The sequence below is a fragment of the Pleurodeles waltl genome, chromosome 4_2, assembly GCF_031143425.1.
Source record: "Pleurodeles waltl isolate 20211129_DDA chromosome 4_2, aPleWal1.hap1.20221129, whole genome shotgun sequence".
Taxonomy (NCBI): domain Eukaryota; kingdom Metazoa; phylum Chordata; class Amphibia; order Caudata; family Salamandridae; genus Pleurodeles; species Pleurodeles waltl.
In genome coordinates, this window is record NC_090443.1 from 988,134,258 (window position 1) to 988,160,963 (window position 26,706).

General features: G+C 46.3%; 1 protein-coding gene across 1 annotated transcript in view; it reads left to right on the plus strand.

The window, feature by feature from the left end:
- Positions 1-26,706, plus strand: part of LOC138293570 (glutamate--tRNA ligase-like) — a 178,023-nt gene that overhangs the window by 78,208 nt on the left and 73,109 nt on the right. The window contains exon 2 of the mRNA XM_069232841.1: positions 13,076-13,492. Coding sequence (XP_069088942.1) covers positions 13,076-13,492 — 417 coding nt within the window. The remainder of the gene's footprint in view (positions 1-13,075; positions 13,493-26,706) is intronic.

Sequence of the window (26,706 nt, forward strand, 5' to 3'; positions counted from 1 at the left end):
GTGCTGAGATAGGGCATCTTCCTGTGCTGTGGTGTATTGTCACAGGTGTGCCAAGATGGAACACCTCCCTGTGTTGTGTAGTATTGTCACAGGTGTGCCGTGTAGTATTGTCACAGGTGTGCCGTGTAGTATTGTCAAAGGTGTGCCGAGATGGGACACCTTCCTGTACTGTGTAGTATTGTCATGTATCGTCACGAGTGTGCTGAGATGGGCACCTCCCTGTACTGTGTAGTACTGTCATGGGTGTGCTGAGATGGAACACCTCCCTGTATTGTACAGATATGTGGGTGATCTGAAACCTGTCTACCAAATGTGAGGAATGAAATAGTATTGTTACAGGTATAGTGTGGGATAGGAGAAGGGTGACATTGTTACAGGTGTTCTGAAATGCCTGTCCCTATTTGGTGTGAGGAGTTAGGGTAGTGACACAGGGGCCCCTGAGGATGTGACATCTGCATGTACTACTGGAGGAGCTGGGGTGGTATTGCTACAAGTATGCAGATTATGGAAAGTCTTTCTCTCATGTGTTCGAAGACCAGAGTACGCGCTTCAAAGGTCTAGAAACAGAAAGCCACCCTCTACCATGTTGGACGAGCTGGTGCGCAACAATAGGAAGCCGGCTTGTAATATGTCACTGGAGCTAGGGTTCTGTTGTACAGGAGTGCGGGGGATAAGGAACCTGCATGTAACATGTTTGAGCTGTGGTGCGCAGAGGTTAGGAAGCCTGCCTCTCCTGTGTTAGAGTAGCTAGATCAGTATTACAACAGATGTGATGGAAACAGGAGTCCTGCCTCTTCCTTGCCTGAGGAGAGGGGTGGTATTGTCACAGGTGAACTGGGGATAGGAGACTAGCACATGCCATCTTTGCGGAGTTCTAGTGTTGTCACGTGTGTGCTGAGGATAGGAGACCTGCACATACAACTACAGTTGTATTGTCAGAGGTGTCCTGGGATAGATGATCTGTACACTGTAAGAGGAGTTGTAGGAGTATTACCAAAGGTATGGCAGGGAGAGGAGGCCTGCCTCCACCTTGTTTGAGGAGTTATTTTAGTATTGTCACAGGTGTATAAGGGATAGGAGGCCTGCACATACAACGATTGAGGAACTATGGTAGTATTGTCACAGGTGCGTATGATGGAAGTTCCGCACATACCATGATTGAGGAGGTATTCCAGTATTGTCACAGGTGGTCTAAGGATAGGAGGCCTGCACATACCATGATGGAGGAACTATTCCGTTATTGTCACAGGTGTGTATTGATAGGAGGTCTGCACATACCATAGATTAGGGAGCTGTTCTCACAGGTGTGTATTGATATGAGGTCTACACATACCATGATTAAGGGGCTATTCTACTATTGTTATAGGTGTGTAAGGATAGGAGGTCTGCACATATCATGACTGAGGAGCTATAGTAGTACTGTCACAAGTGTTCGGAGGATAGGCATGCACATACTATGATGCCATAGTATTGTCACAGGTGTGTATTGAAAGGAAGTCTGCACATACCATGTTTGAAGAGCTATTCTAATATTGTCACAGGTGTGTAGGGAATAGGAGGTCTGCATGCACAATAATTGAGGAGCTATAGTTGTACTGCCACAAGTGTTCGGAGGATAGGCATGCACAAACCATGAAACCCTAGTATTGTCACAGGTGTGTATTGATAGTAGGTCTGCACATGTTTGAAGAGCTATTCTAGTATTGTCATAGTTGTGTAAGGGGACCCATGTTTGAGTAGCTATTCTAGCATTGTCACAGGTGTGTATTGATAGGTCTGCCTGTACCATGATTGAGGAGCTATGGTAGTATTGTCACAGGTGTGTAAGGGATAGGAGGTCTGCACGTACCATGATTGAGGAGCTATTCTAGTATTGTCATAAGTGTTCCAGGGATGGGAGGCCCGCACATACCATGATTGAGGAGCTATTTTGGTATTGTCACAGGTCTGTATTGGCAGGAGGTCTGCGCAAACCATTTTTGAGGATCTTTTCAAGTATTTGTCACAGGTATGTAAGGGATAGGAGGCCTGCACATACCATGATTGAGGAGCTATGGGTAGTATCATTTTTGAGGAGCTATTCTGGTATTGTCACAGGTGTGTAAGGGATAGGAGGTCTCCCTGTACCTTGTTTGAAAATGTATTCTAGTATTTTTGCAGGTGTTCCAGGGTGGGAGGCCTGCACATACCATGTTTGAGGAGCTGTTCTAGTATTGTCATAGGTGTGACGGGATAGGAGGCCTGTGCATGCCATGTTATTATAGAAGTGTATGGGGACGTGGAGTGGAGTTGACAATTATGTGAACACAAAACTTGTAATGCAGTAACATTGGCAGTGATGATGTCACTCTGTATCACACACTGGACACAGACATGTCCCTACTGAACACAGTGCTAAGATTGATATATCACAAGAGCAGGCTGAAAAGCTGGCTACCTTGCAGTATGTAAGCGTGTTCAGGATCAGCAGGCGCCTTCCTAAGAGTGCTTCTTTCACACCACGTGGGCTGGTGAATGATTTTCTAAATATAGTTTGTCTCAGAGGGGGCTCTGTTCAGACAAGCCCCAGGCAGAGTCCTTGAATGCTGGCAGCCAGTGCCCAGCTGCACTCTTAGATGAAGTAATTGTATAACAAAAACTGGGGTGGGATTCCTTTAGTCTGTGAGAACAGTTGCCGTAGTTTAAGATGCATGGTCTTGTGAGGGGGTAATATTCTAAAAATGTTTTGAAAATGTGTGGAAGTGTGCAGAGAGGTTTAGGATCTCCAAAGCAATTTTTGAACTGCATGAAGAACAAAACATTTTGCAAAAAAATCACACATTGCTGCTGATCCTGTAAAATGTTCTTATTTGGTCAGAGTGTAATGACAAAGGGGGTCATTCTGACCCCAGGGTCGGCGGGAGCACCGCCGACAGGCCGGCGGTGCCCCGCAGGGCATTCTGACCGCAGCAGTTCGGCCGCGGTCAGATGCGGAAAACCGGCGGTCTCCCGCCGGTTTTCCGCTGCCCTTGTGAATCCTCCATGGCGGCGGAGCGCGCTCCGCCGCCATGGGGATTCTGACACCCCCTACCGCCATCCTGTTCCTGGCGGGTCTCCCGCCAGGAACAGGATGGCGGTAGGGGGTGCCGCGGGGCACATGGGGGCCCCTGCAGTGCCCATGCCAATGGCATGGGCACTGCAGGGGCCCCCGTAAGAGGGCCCCACTTTGTATTTCAGTGTCTGCTATGCAGACACTGAAATACGCGACGGGTGCCACTGCACCCGTCGCACCTTCCCACTCCGCCGGCTCAATTCTGAGCCGGCGTCCTAGTGGGAAGGCCGTTTTGCACTGGGCTGGCGGGCGGCCTTTTGGCGGTTGCCCGCCAGCCCAGTGCAAAACCCAAAATACCCTCAGCGGTCTTGCGACCGCGGAGCGGTATTTTGGAGGGGGGAACTCTGGCGGGTCGCCTCCGCCGCCCGCCAGGGTGAGAATCACCCCCAAAGTCTCTAGAAGCAGTCAAAAAACGTTGGTGGAGGAGATTGTGTTAGAATTTGAAAGGATTGAGCTCATTGTTTCTTTGTTGAAACCCATTGGCAATGCTTTGAACATATTGACAGATGCTGGAAATGTTTTGCCTGATCAGACAAGAGTCACTGTTCTTTGACTATACCCACTAAAAAGGGCGTGCTAAACATATACAAACCAAGAAGGAGGCCACTAGTAGTATCTTGGATTCAAGACTGCCTTTTTTATTTTTTTTATTTTTTATAAAACAAAAAATATGAGAAGCGCCCTATCTGAAAACGAAGAAACAATTTAAACTTGATTATGCCTGGCTTAAGTAGGATCTCTGCACACTTTAGCAGTGCAATAGTGATATGCATGTTTTTGTGTCTGGTCAGTTTAGGTTTCAGAACACTGTTGTGTTTTGCAAATGTGTTTAATTTGTTTGTCTAAATTTAAATCACCCCCATGATGTTGCAGATCTCTTACTCAAAACCCGTAAGTGCCCTGAACAACAGATGTGCTTGCTTACAGCAGTCTAGGATCTTGGTTTGGTTTTAGGGTCGAGTCTGCGAGTGCATGCGCAAGCACATGCGTCTCGTTTGTGAGAGACTGTTGCGTACAGTAAAGGGTTTGGAGTCCACCTGTCACTAACCATTTGTTGCCTGGCATGGCACTCTTTTTTACAGCCTCATAATTTGTCACTGCAGTCCAAGCATCATTTCCGTTTCTCTCTGTGAAGCAGGGACCAAGCATTGATTGATTCAACTTAATCAGTATCCGTCCGCTGCTTTCAATGTGACTGAGGTGCTATTTTGTTCTTTTTAAATTCTAGTGCCCTTCAAACAGAAAGCTTGTGACTGGCAAAAATATGCCCAGCAGGACCAACAAAATTGCAAAGTTTTTATTTATTTATTTTTTATAGCTAACTTTTCTTTTATTTTGCTATATCGTATTTTGGCACTCCGAGCTCATGTTTTTTTTTTTTTTTCTCGTGGGCGCTGTTCTCTAAAGATGACTATTCTCTTGTTCTAAATATTGCAAAGCGACATTGTTTCTTGATTGTGTACTTTCTGAAATTATGCTATGTCACAATTGTGCAGTCCACCCCACTGCAGTCCACCCCAATACACCGCACCTCACCCTATACCAATCCACCCCACTCCAATCCTACCACTCATCCCAATCCACTCCAACCCACCCCACTCCAATCCTCCCGACCCACCACAGTTGAATCACTCCAGTTCACCTCATTCCATTCCAAATCAGTCTGTACCACTCCAAAACAATCTGTCCCACTTCAATCCAAAACCATATGCCCCACTCCAATCCTAAACAGTCTGCTCCACTCCAATCCAAAATAGGCTGCTCCACTCCAGTCTGCCCCACTCCAATCCATTTCAATATGCTCCACTTAAATCCCAAACAACCTGTCCCACTAAAATCCCAAACAACCCATTCTAATCGAAAGCAATCTGCTGCACTCCAATTGGTCTCACTCCAATCCACCTCACCCCACTACATCACACTACACTCCAGTCCACCCCACTACAATCCAGTCACCCACACACAAATACAGTCTACCCTATATCACTCATGTCCACCCCAATCCAGCCCAGTCTACCCTACTCTAGCCCAGTCCACCCCACTCCAATCCAATACCTCACCCCAATCCACCCCACTCAAATCCATTCCATCCCACTGCTGTCCAACTCGCCCTACTCCAATCAAGTCCACTGCTATCCAATCCACATCACTCCAATCCACCCACACCACCCCAACACACCCCACTCCAGTACAATTCACCTTAATCCACTCCAGTCCGTATGTATCTACCCTACTCCAGTCCAATCCAGTCCACACCACTCCTATCCAATCCACTCCAGTCCATTCCACCCCACTCCAATGTAATTCAACCCACTCCAATCTAATCCAGCCCACTCTAGTCCAGCTCACACCACTCAGTTCACTTCACCGCCTCCAGTCCACCCAATCAGATCTAAAACATCCTACTCCAATCCATCCCACCCCAATCCAATCCATCCCACTGCAGCCCACCCCATCCCATTCCACCCCACCCCACTCCAATCCATCCCACCTCACTCCGCCCATTCCACTATTCTCTATCCAAATCCCTTACACCATTCTCTAGCCCAATCCAATGCACCCCACCCCATCCCAGTTCAGTCTACCCCACTCCAGTCCAATCCATCCAGCTCACCCCATGTCACTCCAATTGTCCCCACTTCAATCTAGTCCACCCCTTTCCAATCCAGTTCATCCCACCCCACCCTAATCCTCCAACTCAGTGAATCGAATCCACTCCACCCCACTGCACAGCACTCCATCACTCCAGTCAAAATCACCCACCCAGTCCAATCTAATCTACCTCACTTGAATCCACCCCAATGCAATCTACCTCCCCCTATTTCTATCCATCCCACACCTGTCCACCTCACTCCACTCAATCCACCCAACACTACCCCAATCCAAACCAATCCACTCTACTCCAGTCCAGTCCACCCAGTACCTCAATCCACTTGGCCCCACTCCATCCTACTCCACCCCCACTCCACTCTGTGACACTCTCTGCCACTGAACTCTACTCACCTCTACTCAAGTCTGACACTCTGCTTCCCCACTGGACTCTGTGAAACTCCAGCAAATCCACTCTACAACACTCTATTTCCCGACTCTGTTTTGACACTCCACGCCACTAACATTTAGCTATGCTGAACAGCAGCCACACTGGTGTACAACGGGTTGTTTACTTCATCTATGTTCCAAAATAGTATTTAAAATTGGTTTCTGGATCATGCATCATGTTCATGGTGTAATGTTAGTCTTAGGTGAAGCTGGTTTTCCTCATCAGCTCCAGTTTGACATTGTAGGGGGGGGGTGTGGGTGTGGTATTAACTTTTGAGCTCGCCTTCTGCTGTGTTTATTGGGGGTGTGAATACTAACTAGTTGCAATGGGTACGTTTTTCCACGACTTGATTTTGGCTCCTTTTGATACCGTTTCTCCATTCTAACAGTTGTTCTGGGACTACAGTTATAGTTGAGTTAGCATGCTTCACATTCTTCTCTTGAGAGAAAAACCCCAATGTGTCTTTCGTGAGGGCATTTGTGTTTCGTTGAACGAGAACTGCTTCATTGTTGTCAATTCTTGTCTAAGTCAGTTGTACTTATTGGTGATTAAGCGTTGTTATTCTCTTGTTTTGCAACTCTGGGAAACCAACACATATCCAATGAGCCTCTTTTCTGCTGTTCCTCTTACTTTATCGTGGAGCCATTTCTCCAGGATGCCTAGAGCTAAGTCATGATAAACCCAGATTTACTTTCCTTCTGGGGAGTCACAATATTGATGGAGCCTGTCAGTGTATTTTTATCTCTGATTTCTGTCCAGTCTCTGGCGTCCAGTATTAGCAACTGTGTCAGTAATTGCTTCACGTGTGAGCTTCATTGGCTTTGTCTGCTTTGTTCGTTGTGTCAAGGATTTGTCTTCTGGTTGCAGAATTCTTCTCCCTGCCACTTTAGCCTTTTATTGATCACCCACGGGTATGCATTTGCATCTTTGGTAATTAATGTGAATTCTAATGACCTCCTTTGTATGGCGGCAAACCTTTGCTTGAGTGGCAGATCTCAATCATCTTGGGTTATGTCCACCTCTTGGTCTGGTGTCTTGTTGCTGAATGTTTGTTCCAAGATTCTCCTTTTCAGTTGCTGCTTATATTTGTTCTGGGAAATATCTTTGCTGTGTCTAAGTTTCTATTGGTGTAATTGACTTAATTTGAAGTCAGCTACAATTTAGAGGTTTTCACAGACCTCTGCCCCTCTCCATCTGGCATAGGAGCTCCCAATAAATAACATAAGGTCCCAAGCTATCATCTGTCAAGGGGCAGACTTCTACTGCATCCCATCTTTCAGCGCTGAGGTTGAATCGAAGTGCTCTAGCAATTAATTCTGGAGGGATATTTAGGTTTTGGTACCTGCATTTTATTGTCTTTTTATAGGTGCTCCTAAGAATAGCTGGGGTGGTTTCATGTGTGAGAACATCATATCCTTTGATGTTCTTTGTTGACATCACTGTTAAGACAATCATGTGAGTCTCTATGTTAAAGGGATGTTTTGTTTTAAAGCCCCTCATTTTGCATAATATGTCTATATGTATGTTCTTTACCTCTTTTCTTTTCCTTCTGTCAATCAACCCTCCTTGTGTCTGGAAAGTGTTTCTGTTATGGTAGCAGTTATGGAGCAGGTTACTGACGCAGGAATAGGTTGCACACCGGAGGACAGCCTGATTACCAGAGCAATAGCATCCACTGACATGGTGTAAGACAGATGAGAGTCCCCTGCAGACAGGTGATTTTCCAGAGGATGACCTAGTCTAACGCTGGGGTGCTCAACTTTCTCTTGCAAACAAGTATTGCATGTTCTGGATTGCAAAAGGACAATTAGGTTATTTGCCATTCTACTTCAAATTAAATCAGGCTCCCCCCTAGACCCCGCCCCTCCTTCCATTCTCTCGCGGGTTTCAGATATTATTGCCCCTCCCCTTACAAAAATACTGAATTATTCCCTATCCTCAGGTTCTCTTCCTCCACTTTTTAAGCATGCCATTATTATGCCTCTTTTAAAAAAGCCGAAATTGGACCCATCTCTGCTGGAAAATTACAGACCCATTGCTCTCCTCCCCATTTCAACAAAAATCTTGGAGAAACATGTTAACTACCAATTAACCAGCTACCTAGAGAGCCACAAACTTCTCCACCCCACTCAAATGGGCTTCAGATCCCATCATAGCACGGAGTCAGCCCTCCTCACAGTGACGGAGTCAGCCCGGCAACTTCTGGACCAAGGGGCTCATGTAGCCGTGATTTTACTTGATCTTAGCGCAGCTTTCGATACGGTGGATCATAACCTTCTTTGCTGTAGGCTCTCTCAATTAGGGATAGGAGGCTTAGCATTGTCCTGGCTGTCCGCTTTTGTCAAAGGTAGATCTTTTCAAGTTCTGGATCGAGCCTACTTTTCCGATATCTATCTTTCCTTTGACCTGTGGAGTTCCTCAGGGCTCCTCCCTGAGTCCAACCCTTTTTAATGTTTATCTATCCCCGCTGGCTAATGTGATCGCTCCCTACAATCTATCTTTGGTCACCTATGCCGACGATACTCAACTGGTGGTATCACTATCAAGTTTTGGGGACTCGTCAGCGGCCAACCTTTCGTGCTGTATGAAAGACATTGGAAGCTGGATGATCCAGTCTAAGCTTAAATTCAATGATGGAAAGTCAGAAGTCATTGTACTGGGCAATGCCCCCCCAGCCTCTCCCCTCTCATTGCACTCAGAGGCTTTCAATAATCTTCCTCCGCCCAAGGACCAGGTAAAAAGCCTTGGTTTTTGGCTGGATTCTCGCCTGACCATGGATTATCAAGCAAAAAAAGTCTCCTCTACATGCTTTGGTATTTTAAGAGTCCTTAGGAAAATCTTTAATCTTCTTCCCCCTACGGCTAGAAGAATCCTCGTTCAAACTTTGATCTTTTCCCGTCTGGACTATGGGAACTCACTGTTTCTTAGCGCCCTGGCCTATGTCATAAAAAAGCTGCAGATAGTCCAGAATGCAGCTGCCAGGCTTCTCATCAATCTTCCCAGACATTTATCCGCTAAGCCTGCTCTTGCAACACTTCACTGGCTCCCCATTAAGCAGCGTACCCATTTCAAAGCCTTATGCATTGTTCACAGAGCCCTTCAAGATAAGGGTCCAATGTTCTTTAGAAAGCTGCTATATCTTTATGCCCCCTTGCGAAGTCTGAGGTCCTCTTCCTCCCGACATGTGACCATCTTGCGGTCTAAGAGAGCCTGGGGGGCCAATTCCTTTTCCACCAAGGCCGCTCGTCTCTGGAATGATCTCCCCTCTGAACTTCGTTTTGAACCCTCAGAGCAGCTTTTGAGAAAAAAACTCAAAACCATTCTTTTCTGTAGATAACTCTCTGAATTCCTCCTGTTGCCAGCACTGGTCATGTCTGGTTAGCGCTGGGATGCCTTAGGGTAACTACGCGCTTTATAAATCCTTAAAACTAAACTAAACTACTATGGATACTATTTGTGCCGTGTAGGTGATGTGTTTGTATGCTGCAGACTTAGCTGCAGTAAAAAACTGAAGAAAGACTAACATGGCATTTTAAGAATAACACATCTTCAGTTTCTAGGAGCTTGTATAACGATGTGGGTAAACATATTGAATTAGGAGCATGCCCAACTTTGACTAGACCTTGGTAATTTCACCATTAGACAAACAAAATACAACTGTGAGTTGGTTCAAAATGACATGCTCAAATCAGAATCGAAAGAAATATTTAAGACGAATTGCAAAGTAGGTTTAGATACAATTGATCAACAAAATAATTTCGGACATTTAGGCAAGAGTATGACTAAAAATTAATGATGAGATCTATATTGATGACTTCGATATATTTAGAAGAACCAAGTAGAATACACAAATAGCAGAAACCAAAATATAAAAGAGAATCGTTTAAAGACAGACCTAAAAGGGCAGTACTGACGTGACATTAACAATGCTGCATTTTATTTAAAAAGCATTTGCAATGCAATAGGTCTCGCATTTTCTTGAGTTAGAGATATTGACAGTGTAAATTCAGAACTGCACTTTCTTGCCACATAAATTGGTCAATCGTGGCTCATAATTTCATCTTCTCCTGCCATGTTTTGGTGGTCATTGGTGGCTACTGACTTCAGAAATCACAAGCCCTTGAGAAGAGAAGATGACTTCACTACCTACAGTTGTGTAAACATCTGAACAGAAATTGAAAAATAAGGCTGGAAAAGTATTTTATTTATATTTTAACAGAATTAAAAGTCTTGCAAGCATTCTTGCCTTGCATTTCAACAAGCAAAGCAGCCTGAGAAGATTTATGGCCCCAGTAAAGGAGATAAGCAATGCCCTGTGTGCGATGATGTGAGTGTTGGCAGGGAGGGGCCTGGGAGAGAGAGACTCCAGATATGATGCGAGGCTAAGCAAGTTTCACATCATTGCTTCTAGGTTTATCTACATTCTACCAGAAAGGGCATATTGTGGTTTTCGTGAGCAGTGAGCTAAACGATTGGGTGTTTCTTTTGTAAAATAAGCTTATTTTAGGAGCCTGAAGTAAACGAGGACAGCACTGGAATAAAACCAAAACAAATTTCAGCAACAAGGGAGGAGATGGGAGGAAGGGAATGCTGCAATAAAAGGCAGGCAGCCACCAGCCTAAAACACCCACAGTGAAAGGGGGGAGTGCCAATAAAATAACAAAAAATAGTCAGTCACAGCAACAGATAAAGAAACCAAAGTGGAATAATACAGTAGTTGGTCACATAATATCTCAATTCTAAGATGGAAAGTGAAGTTTGTGAAAGAAAGAGAGGGCTATGATTTAAGTGCACGAAAACGATCAAATTGGAGCTCCACTGTGAAGGGAATATTGAGCAGAGAAGGAAAAATGAACGGCGACAGAAGTCAGAGGTTTAAGGGTCATAACATGATGTTGTATTAATATATGATGATAAAAATGCAGCAATGCATATGGGAAAGTTACCTATTAACAGTACAGATCAAGTATGCTAAATAAATTAAGAGCTAAATAGTGACGCTCAAGGAAAGTCATAGGAGAATATGAGAGGATAAAATAGAATGAATTCACAGAATGAATGCATCTTTCACCTTGGAAGAACCATAGATGTTTTCAAGAAAGAGTATATTCAGCACACACTATTCAAGTTGTGATTGACAAAGATTGTTATTCATGTCTTGGAAGGAAGTACACGAATTTAATTTTATTAATGTTGCTCTTTTTGCTTCTCCAAGTAAAATACTTGGTGTAAAATACACTGTTGTATTCACCATGTGGAGATATAGATGTGCATAATTGTAATGAGAGGAGCCCTGTATTCTGCTTATGCCATCTATATTTTACTTCTTCTGCCTCCAACCTGTGGTCTAGTATATTTTATGTTTATAGGGTAGGCCTTGTAGAAAAAAGCCTTTTGCACAAGACACATCCCTGCAGAAAGGTGTGGTTGTGTGTCTTACTAGCAGACAATTTAAAATGCGAAACTGAGCCTTAACATGATGCATAATATTTGTCTCTTTCAAATTAAAAGTATTTTATTATAATAGGTGCTGCTCTGAGAGCATTTCAAAATTAGCTGGGATTGGTGTCAAGTGTAAAATCGTGTCAAGGAATTGATGAGTGGTTTCCTCGGTTTTTCATATATGATTAAATATGCAGGGTTGTTCTTTTCTGTTGGATGGAAAACACTTTCCCTTTTCCATCCAGTCGCGATGGTAACACCATCTCACCTCATTGGTGCCTGATGACAGCAATAAAAAAGTGGAGGGTGGCTAGTGAACTTTAGGAAAGTGTCAGAAACCGTATTGTATTTCATATGCAATGTTCTTAATAACTTTTGATCGATTTGACCAACAAACATTTTAATAAATACCACTCACGCAAAAATATCCAAACGTTTCAATGTCACTAACCAGCTAGAGTGAATGTCGAACATGGAGTTTATTTCTTGAAGGAAAACAAAAAACAGGTGTAATTTTTTAATCTACTGCTGCAACAAAACAAACTGAAAAGTGGTTTGGCTGAGCGACCATGAGAAAGCGAACATAGATGGCCGAAAGGAACATATGGCTTCAGCTTTTCTTTTAGAAGCTTGCGCTTTGTGCTCTAAGGAGAGTTATGTTCGTGTGAGCATGGCATGGCAAGGATCATCTACTGATTAGATGAGTTTTTTAGTGAACCACATTCAAATCAGTGTTCATGATTTGTATTGGTATTTATATAGAGTAAACCTACCTGGGGAGCACTGGAGCTTAGTACTTGATTACAGCTTTTGAATTACACTATGACATTGCATATTTGCATTTCACAGGTTTACATTTTAGGCACGGGGCAGTATTTTTCCCCAAATTAGGCTATTTTCAATCAAGTTCCAGGCCTGGGGTTCAATCCCATGCTCCACAGGTCCACAGACCCAGCTTAGCCCCTCTAGCACAGTTATGTAGAGACTCATTTTTATGTAAAAGGTCCAACCGATGGAACAACTTGCTCTTATTATTTGAGGAGGCCACTCAAAATTCAGGACGGTATGTTACAGGTACCCTTTCTGTCAGGCTTTTGATTAAAAGCCTCTCGGTAGTGGCCATACTAGTCTGCTGTTATACAGACAGTACATTGGGGAGGTCTGGGGGGGGCATTCCCCAATGCGATTAACTCCTCTGCGCCATACTTCGCAACCTCCAGACAGGTGAGGTGTTTGGTCCTCATTTGACAACTATCTGTGCCACTTGCCTCCTGGTAATAATTCTGTACCTCCACGAGGAGCCACACAATACACTGTATGACTTTAGTGTGAATAGAAGAGGGGCAGGCCTGTTTGTGTTTTATTACATTCGGGAATGACTTTAAAGACGCAATGGGTTTTTATGTGGGATGTTTGTGTTTATTGCCTCTTTTCTCCACATGTAAACATACTCCATAAAACCCATGTGGTCACACGTTCTAATGCCATGTTTTATTGTTTAGGGACTGTAGCTGAGACCACTGACGAGGGGATCCCTCGTGTATCAAGCGACACATTGGCATCATCCATAGGACCTACTGCTGCCATCCACCTGCATTTAAGTTCCCTTCCCTTGACTGGTAGCCCTAATGATGCTGGCACCCCTCAGTTGATTACTGGCAGACCTGCAGAGAAGGAGCAGACGGAAGAATCCGTTCTGGGAACTCAAAATCCTGTATCACAAGCAGAGAGTGGTATTGGGTTCCGCACCACTGTTAATTCCACCCAAGAAGACACGGCGGCTGAGGGGCAACAGAACAGTACGGTTATCTCCATCCTCACTCCAACTCCCGAAGACACCTCTACAGATCTGAATATCACGGTGGAAGAGGTGCATCCAACCCAGAGCCACTCACCCGCCCCTCCAGGAAGGGAAACAGGTAAGCCGCTAGCTGCTTTTATTGCGATACAGTGACCACAATTTAGAACTATCTGGTTCATCGAGCCCTTGATATTTCTTCTCCACAGTGTTTGGCATGCCTTTGTAGACTACAGGTCCTCACTACCTAACGTAGCAATGCCACAGGTTTTGTGAATGGAGGTGTGGATTGAATTGCCTGCTGTAACTTTTTCTGGTACTTTCCCAAATGTGTTTTTCAGCTGTACAGCTTTTTTGATCTCACTGTTGACAAATTATATAGCTCACCTTATCTCAGTGCAGCATTTTATTTATTGGTCAGGCCACTAGTTCTCGGCGTGGGCAGCTCGTCCACTAGAACCTTGCGCTAGTATGTGATCCCCAGACATACGTGAAACACCTTAACACAGACCATTGGAATTCTCTTGTTTTGTACTCCAATGTTTTCTCTACTTTTGCATCTCTTACTTTAAACACACTTCCCTCCTCTTTTATCGATTCAGAAAGATTTTAGATGTGAATTTGCAGCCTGGATAGCAACCTTCCATTGAGATCTTATCTTAGCCAAAGCCACTTCTGAAACTTTATCCCGCTGGTTTTTAGAAACATCAGTAACCACGGGGTACTGAGACGATAGTGCAAGCCACCCTACTTCCGCACTCTAAGCAGCAACCATCACCTCTTGGCCTTGGGCCTAGGAATGGAAGCTGGCTCAGTATTGTTCATCTGAGGTCTAGAGTGAGTCTGCAGAATCTCTCGAGTGAGTCCCTTCAGAACCGTTCTTCATCACCCTGCTGCCCCTCAGTTCCAGAAGGGTTGCAATCTCTTCACTCATTCTGGCCCTAAATTGTTCAGTAAAATGGTTGTTTTATGCTCCAGAGAAAATAATACCTTTGGGCGGGCACGTAGCAAACCTTGTACATGGCTTCTAGCTGCTTTCATCATATGGAGGGAGGCTTAGGGTTTAGAATAAAATGGAAGCGCTGTCACACTCTGCATCTTACCCTCTTTTAAATCTACTTTAAGAAAATGTAGTAAGAATTGAATATCTTCCCAAAACATTTTTTTTTTTTTAATTTTTGACTTTGTGTGGTGCACGATGCATAATAAACACAGCCCACAATGTAATTAATTACACAAGGCCAGCCAATCAATCAAACAATTATAGAGCGTTGCAAATCACCCTTGAGGGTGTCGAGGTGCTGGAGCTGTATGCTGCTTCGCGGGGGAATGATCATTCGAACACCCAGGTCTTTAGTTTTTTCCTGAATTGCTGGAGTGACTGTGTGGTCCTGAGGTGCAGGGGAAGGTTGTTCCAAGCCTTGGCTGCTAGGTGTGAGGAGGAGCGTCCTCTGCTGTTGGCTCAGAAGATCCTTGGGGTTTCTGTGAGGGAAGCTGATAGGATGTGTCTGGTCGGTTGGTGGAAGGTCAGGCGTTTGTTGATGGATGCTGTTCCTTCATTGTTCAGGGCTTTGAAGGTGTAGGTCAGTATCTTGAACTGCCATCTCTTCTGAATTGGGAGCCAGTATCGTTTTTGAGATAGGGTGTGATGTGGGTCCTTCTGGGGAGGTTGAGTATGAGTCTTCCTGCAGAGTTCTGTATTATCTGGTATCTCTTCAGGAGGCGTGCTGTGATTCCTACGTAGAGCGTGTTTTAGTCTAGTCTGCTGGTGATTAGGGCCTGTGTGACGGTCTGTCTGGTGTCTTCTGGGAGCCACCTGAAGATCTTGTGGAGCATGCCAAGGGTGTGGAAGCAGGGGGATGAGACTGTGTTGATGCTGAGGTTGTCATCGTGCTCTGTTGGGGCAGAGGGTGTGTCGAGCTCTGTGGGCCATCATGTGTCAGTCTTTGGTGAGGTGTTATTCCCAAAGAGGAGGACTTCTGTTTTTTCGGTGTTGAGTTTGAGACGGTTGCCCTTCATACAGTCTGCTACGTTCATCATGCATCTGTGGAAGTTAGCTTTTGTGGTGGAGAAATCTTCAAACAGTGAGAGGATGACCTGTGTCGTCGGCATAGGAGATGAAGTTGAGTCCATGTGCTATGACTGTGACGGCCAGGGAGGGTCATGTAGGTTTTGAAGCTTGTCGGCTGGAGGAGATCCTTGGGGGACTCCACAGATGATCTTCTTGTGCTCTGAGGTGAATGGTGGGAGACTGATCCTTTAGGTTCTACTTATGAGGTATGAGATGATCCATTTAGAGGGTTTCCTTGAATTACGATGTGGTGGAGCCTGTTGATCAGGATGTGGTGGGAGGCTGTGTCATATATGGCAGACAGAGCCAGGAGGATGAGGGCAGCTGTTTCCTCCATGGTCCAGGAGGGCTCTGATGTCATCTGTGGTTGCAATCCGGGCTGTCTTAGTGCTGTGGTTAGCTCGCAATCAAGATTGGGAGTGGTACAGGAGGTTGTGGTCTTCTAGGTGTTGGGTGAGTTGCTGGTTTCTTTTCTTTGATGATGACTTTTGCTGCATAGGGGAGCAGAGAGATGAGGCAGTACTTCTTCATTTTGGTTGGGTCGGCGGATGATTTTTTTTCACAAGGGGCCTCACTTCAGCGTGTTTCCAGATCTCCAGGAAGGAGGCCACGGTGATGGAGGTGTTCAGGACCTTCCTGAGCTCGTCGCTGATTGTTTTGCTTCCGAGGTTGAAGACTTGGTGGGAACAAGGGTCCATGGGTGCTCCCGTGTGTACTGAGTTCATGATGGAGATAGTGTCTTGGGTGGTGAGGAGGTGTTTGGTGCTGTCTGAGGTGGAGGGTTGGCATTTGAAGTTTTCGTAGATAGCCGAGATCTTGTTGTGGAGGAAGTGTGCGAGGTTGGCGCGCAGTTCTTTGGAGAGAGTGATATTGTTCTCGGTGGCTGTGGGATTGATGAACTCCTTCACGATGGCGAAGAGTTCTTTGCTGTGATTTGTGTTGGCTTTGATGCGGTCTGCTAGTGCGTTCTTATTGGCTTCTTTCAGAAGGCGGTGTAGGAGGCTGGCCTGGTTTATAGTGGGTACCTGATGGTACTTACACCTTGTGCCAGGTCCAGTTATCCCTTATTAGTAGTGTTCTAGCAGCTTAGGGTGATAGCTATAGCAGAGCAGCTTAGGCTGAACTAGGAGACATGCAAAGCTCCTACTATACCAATTATATCATATAGCACTATATCATAAGAATCACAATACTCAGCGTTACTAAAAATAAAGGTACTTTATTTTAGTGACAATGTGTCAAAAATATCTCAGAAGATATACTCCCTTAGGAGGTAAGTAAAATACACAAAATATACCCACAAACCAAAATCAGGTAAGTAAACAGTTAGAAAAGTAGTGCAAACACTGTAGAATACAATAGGATACAATAGGCCTAGGGGCAACACAAACCATATACTAAGAAAGTGGAATGCGAACCACTTAGGGACCCCAGGCCTAGTGTAGTGTGTAGAGGGTCGCTGGGAGTGTTGAAAAACACTAAGGGTGTCCAAGATATCCCACCCCAAGACCCTGAAAAGTAGGAGTAAAGTGACCCTACTTCCCCAGAAACACACTAAAGTTGTGATAGGAGATTCTGCAAAGACCACAACTGACTACAAAGCACTGAAGAGAGATTCCTGGACTTGAGGACCTGTAAAGGAAGGCGACCAAGTCCAAGAGTCACAAAAGTGTCCAGGGGGGGCAGGACCCCACTAAACCCCAGATGAAGGTGCAAAATGGCTGCCTCCGGATGGAAGAAGCTGAAGATTCTGCAACAACGGACGATGCCAGGAACTTCTCCTTTGCACAGAAGATGTCCCACGGCGTGCTGGAGGATGCAAAGTTCTTTCCACGCAGAGAGACCGCAAACAAGCTTTGCTAGCTGCAAAGTTCGTGGTTGAAGAAAATGGGTGCGGCCCAGGAAGGACCAGGAGGTCGCCACTTGGAGGAGGAGACGGAGGGGGCGCTCAGCAACACAGAGAGCCCACGCAGAAGCAGGCTGCACCTGCAGAAGTACTTAAACATGGGTTCAAGAAAACTGAGCACGGCAGTCGTCTCAACACTACGAAGGAGGGTCCCACAAAGCCGGTGGTCAGCTGAGCGAGTTGAGCAATACAGGATGGAGTGCTGGGGACCTGGGCTGTGCTGTGCACAAAGGATTCCTTGCAAAAGTGCACAGAAGCCCTAGCAGTTGTCTGGCGTGGGGAGGCAAGCACTTACCTCCTCCAAATTTGGACAGATGGACCACTGGACTGTCGGGGTCACTTGGATCCAGCTCCTGTGTTCCAGGGACCACGCTTGTCACGATGAGAAGGGACCCAGAGGACCGGTGAAGCAGAAGTTTGGTGTCTGCGTTAGCAGGGGGAAGATTCCGTTGACCCACGGGAGATTTCTTCTTGGCTTCCAGTGCAGGGAGAAGGCAGACAGCCCCCACAGCATGCACCACAAGGAAACAGTCGAGAAAGCCGGTAGGATTAGGTGCTACAATGTCGCTGGTAGTCTTCTTGCTACTTTGTTGCAGTTTTGCTGGCGTCCTGGAGCAGTCAGCGGTCGATCCTTGGCAGAAGAGGGAGATGCAGAGGAACTCTGGTGAGCTCTTGCATTTGTGATCTGAAGAGAAGCCCACAGGAGAGACCCTAAGTAGCCCTCAGAGGAGGATTGGCCACCTAGGAAGGTAAGCACCTATAAGGAGGGGTCTCTGACGTCACCTCTTGGCACTGGCCACTCTGAGGCCTCCGTTGTGCTCTCACAACTCCTCATTCAAGATGGCAGAGGTCTAGGACACACTGGAGGAGCTCTGGGCACCACCCCTGGGGTGGTGATGGACAGGGGAGTGGTCACTCCCCTTTCCTTTGTCCAGTTTCGTGCCAGAGCAGGGGCTGGGGGGGATCCCTAAACCGGTGTAGACTGGCTTATGCAAGAAGGGCACCATCTGTGCCCTTCAAAGCATTTCCAGAGGCTGAGGGAGGTTACTCCTCCCCAGCCCTTAACACCTATTTCCAAAGGGAGAGGATGTAACACCCTCTCTCGGAGGAAATTCTTTGTTCTGCCTTCCTGGGACTGGGCTGCCCGGACCCCAGGAGGACAGAAGCCTGTCTGTGGGTTGGCAGCAGCGGTAGCTGCAGTGAAGACCCCAGAGACCTAGTTTGGCAGTACCCGGGGTCCATGCTGGAGCCCCGGGGTTGCATGGGATTGTCACCCCAATACCAAATGTGGCATGGGGGGATAATTCCATGATCTTAGACATGTTACATGGCCATATACGGAGTTACCATTGTGAAGCTACATATAGGTATTGACTTATATGTAGTGCACGCGTGTAATGGTGTCCCCGCACTCACAAAGTCCGGGGAAATTGCCCTGAACTATGTGGGGGCACCTTGGCTAGTGTCAGGGTGCCCTCAGACTTAGTAACTTTGCATCTAACCTTCACCAAGTGAGGGTTAGACATATAGGTGACTTATAATTTACTTAAGTGCAGTGTAAAGTGGCTGTGAAATAACATGGACGTTATTTTAGTCAGGCTGTAGTGGCAGTCCTGTGTAAGAATTGTCTGATCTCCCTATGGGTGGCAAAAGAAATGCTGCAGCCCATAGGGATCTCCTGGAACCCCAATTCCCTGGGTACCTAGGTACCATATACTAGGGAATTATAAGGATGTTCCAGTGTGCCAATCAGAATTGGTAAAAATGGTCACTAGCCTGCGGTGACAATTTTAATGACCGAGAGAGCATAAGCACTGAGGTTCTGGTTAGCAGAGTCTCAGTGACACAGGCACCACACAGGGAACACATACAGGCCACAACTATGAGCACTGGGGTCCTGGCTAGCAGGATCCCAGTGAGACAAGCAAAAACAAACTGACACACAAGTAAAAATGGGGGTAACATGCCAGGCAAGATGGTACTTTCCTGCACGCGGTGGTACTTGTTGAGGGCGGTCCTGAAGTCTTCTGTCTTTTTTTTTTTTTTTGTGCTGATGCTCCACTTCCTGTCAAGTTGTTGGCAGTTGCATTTGGAGGAGTGCAGTTCCTCTGTGACCAGCTTGCTCTTTTGCTTTTTTCTGTGAGCCTAGCTGTCTTGGCCTGGGCAGCGGCATCAATGCATTCTGTGATCCACTGGGAGAAGCCCTTTGCTGCTTGTTCAATTTCGTGTGAGAGTCTGGGAGGTGGAAGCAGAGTGTTTTTCTACTGGTCTTCTGATAACTTTTTCCAGTTTCTTTGTGTCGATCTGGGGGCACAGTGCTGCTGAATGTGGATCCAGAGAAGGATCAATGCTCGAAATAGTACCATATTAAGGTATTCCATTTAACTGGCCAACATCTTCCTGCAGAAGTTTGCAACCAGTTCAGGGTCTGAGGGAACTTACCATGATCCGGTTGCAGTTGCGTTCAGTCTTTAACATATTGCCATGTTATTTGCCGACGCTTGAGGGAGCTTTCACAGCTGCAACTTGAAGACGACATTGGCACGGATAGGACTTGGCACAACCTCGGCCAGCCTCAGAAACCAACAACACTTACTTCCCCTCAATCGCTGAGATCAGTGCTGTGACCTGCGTAGCGTAACTGCCTAGTTGCGGAGAGCCGCCTATCGCCCAATCGCTGAGACCTGGGATTACTGTGAGAGTACACGTGACAGCAAAGGTCACGTGTGGACATCATAGGTGGACTTCTCTCCCTCATCTCATTAAACTCATTCTATCATGCATGTGGATCACCGTGGCCTCAGTGCACACACACACTGTTTCTGATGTCACTGGGGACTGTTGCATACTCATGGACAGCCTAAATAACAAAGAATCCACTGCACAGAAAGACCTACAGATGGAAAGCCCCTCAAACATCTTTGCTAAATACAGTTTGGAAAATATATCTTCTGATTGGCTAGGGTGGTAATTAAACATTGTGCCCTTTTCCATTAAGATGCAAAACATTGAGCTAACCTGTTGTGGATTCCAGTCTTTTAAACTGATCTTGGTGTCCAGAATTCTAAGGTCAGCGGCTTCACGGAATGGTTCTCTTAAAAAAATCTTAGCCCTGTCTGATTTTCTGCCCCTACTATTGGAGTAGCAACCTTTTGGCGAAAAGAGGTTCTGTACAGCCTGGAACTCTTAGCGGACACTGAAGCCAGAGCATTGACCATTAAGCTATCTAAAGGAGTCATTCCCAGAAAAACAATGCTGTCTTCTTCTGGCAACGATGATAACGCTATCATAGAAGACTTGCTGCTTGATGGCCCTGGCCCCCTTGAGTGACAAAGACGACCACATACTTGCCCAACACGACTATGCACTTGTCCAGCTCCTTAATCAAAGATTTACCAAAGAACAGACTACTTGTTTCGGTTCTCCTTGCTGTAGGGTATCTTAGACTCCAGGGGACACGGTTTCATCAGGATGCCACTTCACCTTAGCCATAATTACTACGTTGATCATCCACAGGAGACCATTGGGACCAAAGGCAGAGAAGTGGGTGTCGACCGAGACGTATTCCAAAGCATCCTCCTTAGCCATACGCAGGATTCTGATACGCGGGTTGGAAGGTCCAGGAGCTTGTGGTGGCCAGCCTTCCAGGATCTATGCAAGCTTTGGTGGGGTTCGTGTCACAATTAGAGAACACTGATCACACAGGGTTTTATCTACAGGGCTGAGCAAATCTTATTGGCCAGAGTGGGATTTCGGAGCATGTTGTAGACAGGTTTGCGGAGGAGCCAGTAAACAAAGAATGGAGTTGGGGATATACGGACGGAGAAGGCACCAGAAAGCTGGAAGACGCTCTGGTTAAACATTTAATCAGGGCACCCGGGAGACCTAGGTCGAGTGGGCGGACATTTTCCTAGACGGAAAATAAATAGCTTGATGGGTATATTTTACGTTTGCTTTTCTAGACCATTAAATAAGCCGGCTGCTTGCATCACCTTTGGTGGGAGCTGTGGGAATATAGCCAGCCAGCATTTGGGAACAGGCAAGAGGACGTTATGGAAAACAAACCATGGAAATGTCATTTTCCCATTATCTTGCCCTGCAGTGCACGGCTGATTCTATTGCATGAAAACTAAAACTCATTTTTTGGCTTAAAAATCAGTAGTCTCCAGTCTGAACAAGGATTGCGGTGTGTATGTGCTGGAGCGGAAATGCAACATCAAGCCTGCGCTTGTGACAGGGGCGCGGCCATTCCAGAGAGGGACTACTTTGTTAGGAATGAGCTCGCGGAAAACTGGATATAGAAAGTGTAAACATCTGCAAATGCCACGAGCCCACACAAACGTGAAGGACACTTCAAACAAGCATTTACTGAAGAGCGTTGACTCAAACAAGCAACTCTGTCTGTGAATGGGGTGGCCCAAAGCCATAGCTTTCCTAACTGTTCATAACTTTAGGTCTTTGATACGCCAGACCTAAAACGCTTCATCATATCGGTGCCACGCCAGTTGAATACGCACGGCAATATTTTCCGTAGTATTGTATTCTTACATGGCAGCTAATCTTTGTTGTTTAGAGACTGAAGTTATACCTTTCAGAAACACAATTTGACAATAAAAACCCGACGCCGAATACAGACTGTTCTTCGAACCTCCCCCCCCCCCCCCCCCCCCCCCCCCGTGCCTTCTAAGGCCGGCAAGAAGCCAAGTGTGACTTTCTAACCACGTGTTCGAATTCTATCAGGGCCAAGCCAGTCTTTCATCCTTCCGAGGTTGATGATAATGTATTTAGATGTGTAACAATAAACAGAATTAATAAAAGCAACAAGATGCTGTTTTGTTTGGTATCAGTGGTAAATCAAGTCGGAAGCCGTTATTTTCTCCAACCTAGAATCCAATATTTACCAAGGGCAGACCCAGGTTTTAAGCACCCTAACCCCCCTCCACTCCCTTCACCGCCCAGACTCCTGTGAGAAATGCCAGCATGTGAATCTATTCCATATAAGGTACAGAAATAGCTTCTCGGCCTCTTGAAAAGCTCAGCGTAAATACTGGGGTTGTGTTTCTGTTACCGGCTGGTTACGGTCAGAGAAGGCCCACAAGCCATGCACACGAGGCCCTGGCTTGGGACCAAGATGAAACGGCAACCAGAAGGCATACAAGGGCGGGCTTAATTCAAACCACAGCTTGCAAAGTAAACAACTAGACGAAAAGGGCAGCGAATAAAGCCGTGTGTGTGTAAAACTTTACGTACACTGGTGCTGCTCTGTACAGTTCAGTTTCCATCCAATGACTATAGTAAACTCTTAGAAAGGCGAACATGCACGGGAAATTGTGCTTACTGACTCGCATGTTAGTCTCTTTACAGGGATTTTTTTTACTCCTTGCACAGGTTTAACCCTTTTTATTTTGGCCTGGTTAAATGCTGATTTGTAAAAAAAAAAAAAAAAATACTGATTATTTTATTTATTTATTTTTAATACACTTTTTCACGAGAAACCAGTGTGGGATAAACTATGCATCAAGATACATAAGCACTATACATAAGCACTAATGTGCTATTTATTGCCAGTGGTTGTGAAGGGGGGGAGGGGAGAATGTTGACAAGTGCCTAATTTGAGCCGGTGGTTTCCACTGGGGAGAGCGGGGGGCAATAGCACTTATTTTTTAGGGCCAGCCCTTAGTTTTCTGCATCAGGCATTTACTGCAAGCAAAAGGGACTTATGGGAAAGGCGGAGGACGAGAAAGACGGAAAAGCGTCACCAAGGGAGAAAACAGAAAGCTGCAAGAGTGATCTGAAGGGACAGGGAGTGGCTGTAAATAGATTAAGGAGGCCTGTGATGGTTTTAGGATTATGCTGCCTCTTTAGTTTGTGCTCGCACGTTTCAGAGGAGAGTTTGGGGCTTCGGGCACCGGTACATTTTTATTTACAAATTAACCATTGATCTTGACCCACTCAAGGCTACGCTGCTCGCGAATCGTGACCCCTGCAGTGTCTTTGTTTCCACCTGACTGCCTCGTCACAACCAGTTCTTATTCTGTTCTACGCCTTGGGAAGGGGCAGGCGGCGGAAGAACAAGGGGTGGGGCAGTAGTGTGACGACTGCTAAGAACAGGGTGCTTGATAGGAGCTCTCTTGTCATGAAACAGAGTTTTCACGAATACCTGATATTGCTGATTCTCTTGTCAGTCCACATTTAGTGTTATACCATACGTTACTGTACAATGACAGGCCATACCATATTATGCAATGATCGACCATACCATACTATTTAAGGACAGGCCATACCATACTGTACAATGATAGGCCATACCACACTGTACAATGGCAGGTCATACCATTCCTTACTGCACAATGACAGGCCATATATCATATTCCTTACTGTACAATGACAGGCCATACCATACTGTACAGTGACATATCATACCATATTACTGTACAACGACAGGCCATACCACACTGTACAATGGCGGGCCATACCATACTCTACAATGACAGACCATACCATACTGTATGATGACAGACCATATACCATAACTTACTGTACAATTGTAGGAGGCTGGCCTGGCTTATAGTGGGTACCAGATTGTACTTGCACCTTGTGCCAGGTCCAGTTATCCCTTATTAGTAGATTGCTAGTGTTCTAGCAGCTTAGGCTGATACAGGTAGCTATAGCAGAGCAGCTTAGGCTGAACTAGGAGACATGCAAAGCTCCTACTATACCACTTTTATCATGAAGGTACTATATCATAAGAAACACAATACTCCGAGTTACTAAAAATAAAGGTACTTTATTTTAATGACAATATGCCAAAAGTATCTCAGAGGATATACTCCCTTAGGAAGGAAGTAAAATACACAAAATATACACACAAACCAAAATCAGGTAAGTAAAACACTTAGAAAAGTAGTGCAAACACTGTAGAACACAATAGGATGCAATAGGAGACAATGGGCCTAGGGGCAACACAAACCATATACTCTAAAAGTGGAATGCGAACCACGAATGGACCCCAGGCCTAGTGTAGTGTGTCAAGGGTCGCAGGGAGTGTAATAAAACACTAAGGGTGTCTAAGATACCCCACCCCAAGACCCTAAAAAGTAGGAGTAAAGTTACCCTACTACCCCAGAAAGACAGTAAAGTCGAGATAGGGGATTCTGCAAAGACAACAACTGACTGCCAAGCACTGAAGACTGATTCCCGGACCTGAGAACCTGCAAAGGAAGAGGAGCAAGTCCAAGAGTCAGAAAGTATCCGGAGGCAGGAGCCCACTAAACCCCGGATGAGTCGCAGTTGAAGATTATGGGTGCTGCCAGGGTCCAGGAAGGACCAGGAGGTTGCCCTCTGGAGGAGGAGACAAAGGGGGCGCTCAGCAACAGAGAGAGCCCACCCAGAAGCAGGCAGCACCCGCAGAAGCACTTGAACAGGCGTTTAAGATATCTGAGCTCAGCGGTCGTCTCAGCACAACAAAAGAGGGTCCCACGAAGTCAGAGGTCAACTCAGTGAGTTGGGCAATGCAGGACGGAGTGCTCGGGACCTGGGCTGTGCTGTGCACGAAGGAAGTCTTGCAAAAGTGCACAGGAACCCTAGCAGCTACAGATCACACAGTACACAGGATTACTGTCTGGCGTGGGGAGGCAAGGACTTACCTCTACCAAATTTGGACAGAAGGACCACTGGACTGTCGGGGTCTCTTGGATCCAGCTCTTGTGTTCCAGGAACCACGCTCATCAAGATGAGAGGGGGCCCAGAGGACCAGTGATGCAGAAGTTTGGTGCCTGCGTTAGCAGGGGGAAGATTCCATCGACCCATGGGACATTTCTTCTTGGCTTCCGGGGCAGGGTGAAGGCATAGAGCCCTCAGAGCATGCACCACCAGGAAACAGTCGAGAAAGCCGGGAGGATTAGGCGCTACAATGTTGCTGGTAGTCGTCTTGCTACTTTGTTGCGGTTTTGCAGGCGCCCTGGAGCAGTCAGCGGTCGATCCTTGGCAGAAGTTGAAGAGAGAAGTGCAGAGGAACTCTGGTGAGCTCTTGCATTCGCTATCTGACGAGAAATCCACAGGAGAGACCCTAAATAGCCCTCAGAGGAGGATTGGCTACCTAGCATGTAAGAGCCTATCAGGAGTGGTCTCTGACATCACCTGCTGGCACTGGCCACTCAGAGGTCTCCATTGTGCCCTCACACCTCTGCATCTAAGATGGCAGAGGTCTGGGACACACTAGAGGAGCTCTGGGCACCACCCCTGGGGTGGTGAAGGACAGGGGAGTGGTCACTCTCCTTTACTTTGTCCAGTTTTGCGCCGGAGCAGGGGTTGCGGGATCCCTGAACCAGTGTAGACTGGCTTATGAAAGGAGGACACCATCTGTGCCCTTCAAAGCATTCCCAGGGTCCAGGAGAGGCTACTCCTCTCAGGCCCTTAACAACTATTTCCAAAGGGAGAGGGTGTAACACCCTCTCTCAGAGGAAATCCTTTGTTCTGCCTTCCTGGGACTGGGCTGCCCAGGCCCCAGGGGGGCAGAAACCTGTCTGATGGTTTGCAGCAGCGGTAGCTGCCGAAAAAACCCCAGAGAGCTAGTTTGGCAGTACCCGGGGTCCATGCTGGAGCCCCGGGGATGCATGGGATTGGCACCCCAATACCAGATTTGGCTTGTGGGGACAAGTAAACAATCTTAGACATGTTACATGGCCATGCTCGGAGTTACCATTGTGAAGCTACACATAGGTATTGCCCTATATGTAGTCCATGTGTGTAATGTTGTCCCAGCACTCACAAAGTCTGGGGAAATTGCCCTGAACAATGTGGGGGCACCTTGGCTAGTGCCAGGGTGCCCTCACAGTTAGTAACTTTGCACCTAACCTTCACTAAGTGAGGGTTAGACATATAGGTGACTTATAAGTTACTGAAGTGCAGTGTAAAATGGCTGTGAAATAAGGTGGACGTTATTTCACTCAGGCTGCAGTGGCAGTCCTGTGTAAAAATTGTCTGAGCTCCCTATGGGTGGCAAAAGAAATGCTGCAGCCCATAGGGATCTCCTGGAACCCCAATACCCTGGGTACCTAGGTACCATATACTAGAGAATTATAAGGGTGTTCCAGTGTGCCAATCAGAATTGGTGAAAATAGTCACTAGCCTGCAGTGACAATTTTAAAAGCAGAGAGAGCATAAACACTGAGGTTCTGGTTAGCAGAGCCTCAGTGATACAGTTAGGCACCACACAGGGAACACACACAGGGCACAAGTTATGAGCACTGGGGTCCTGGCTAGCAGGATCCCAGTGACACAGGCAAAAACAAACATACACACAAGTAAAAATGGGGGTAACATGCCAGGCAAGATGGTACTTTCCTACAACAATGAC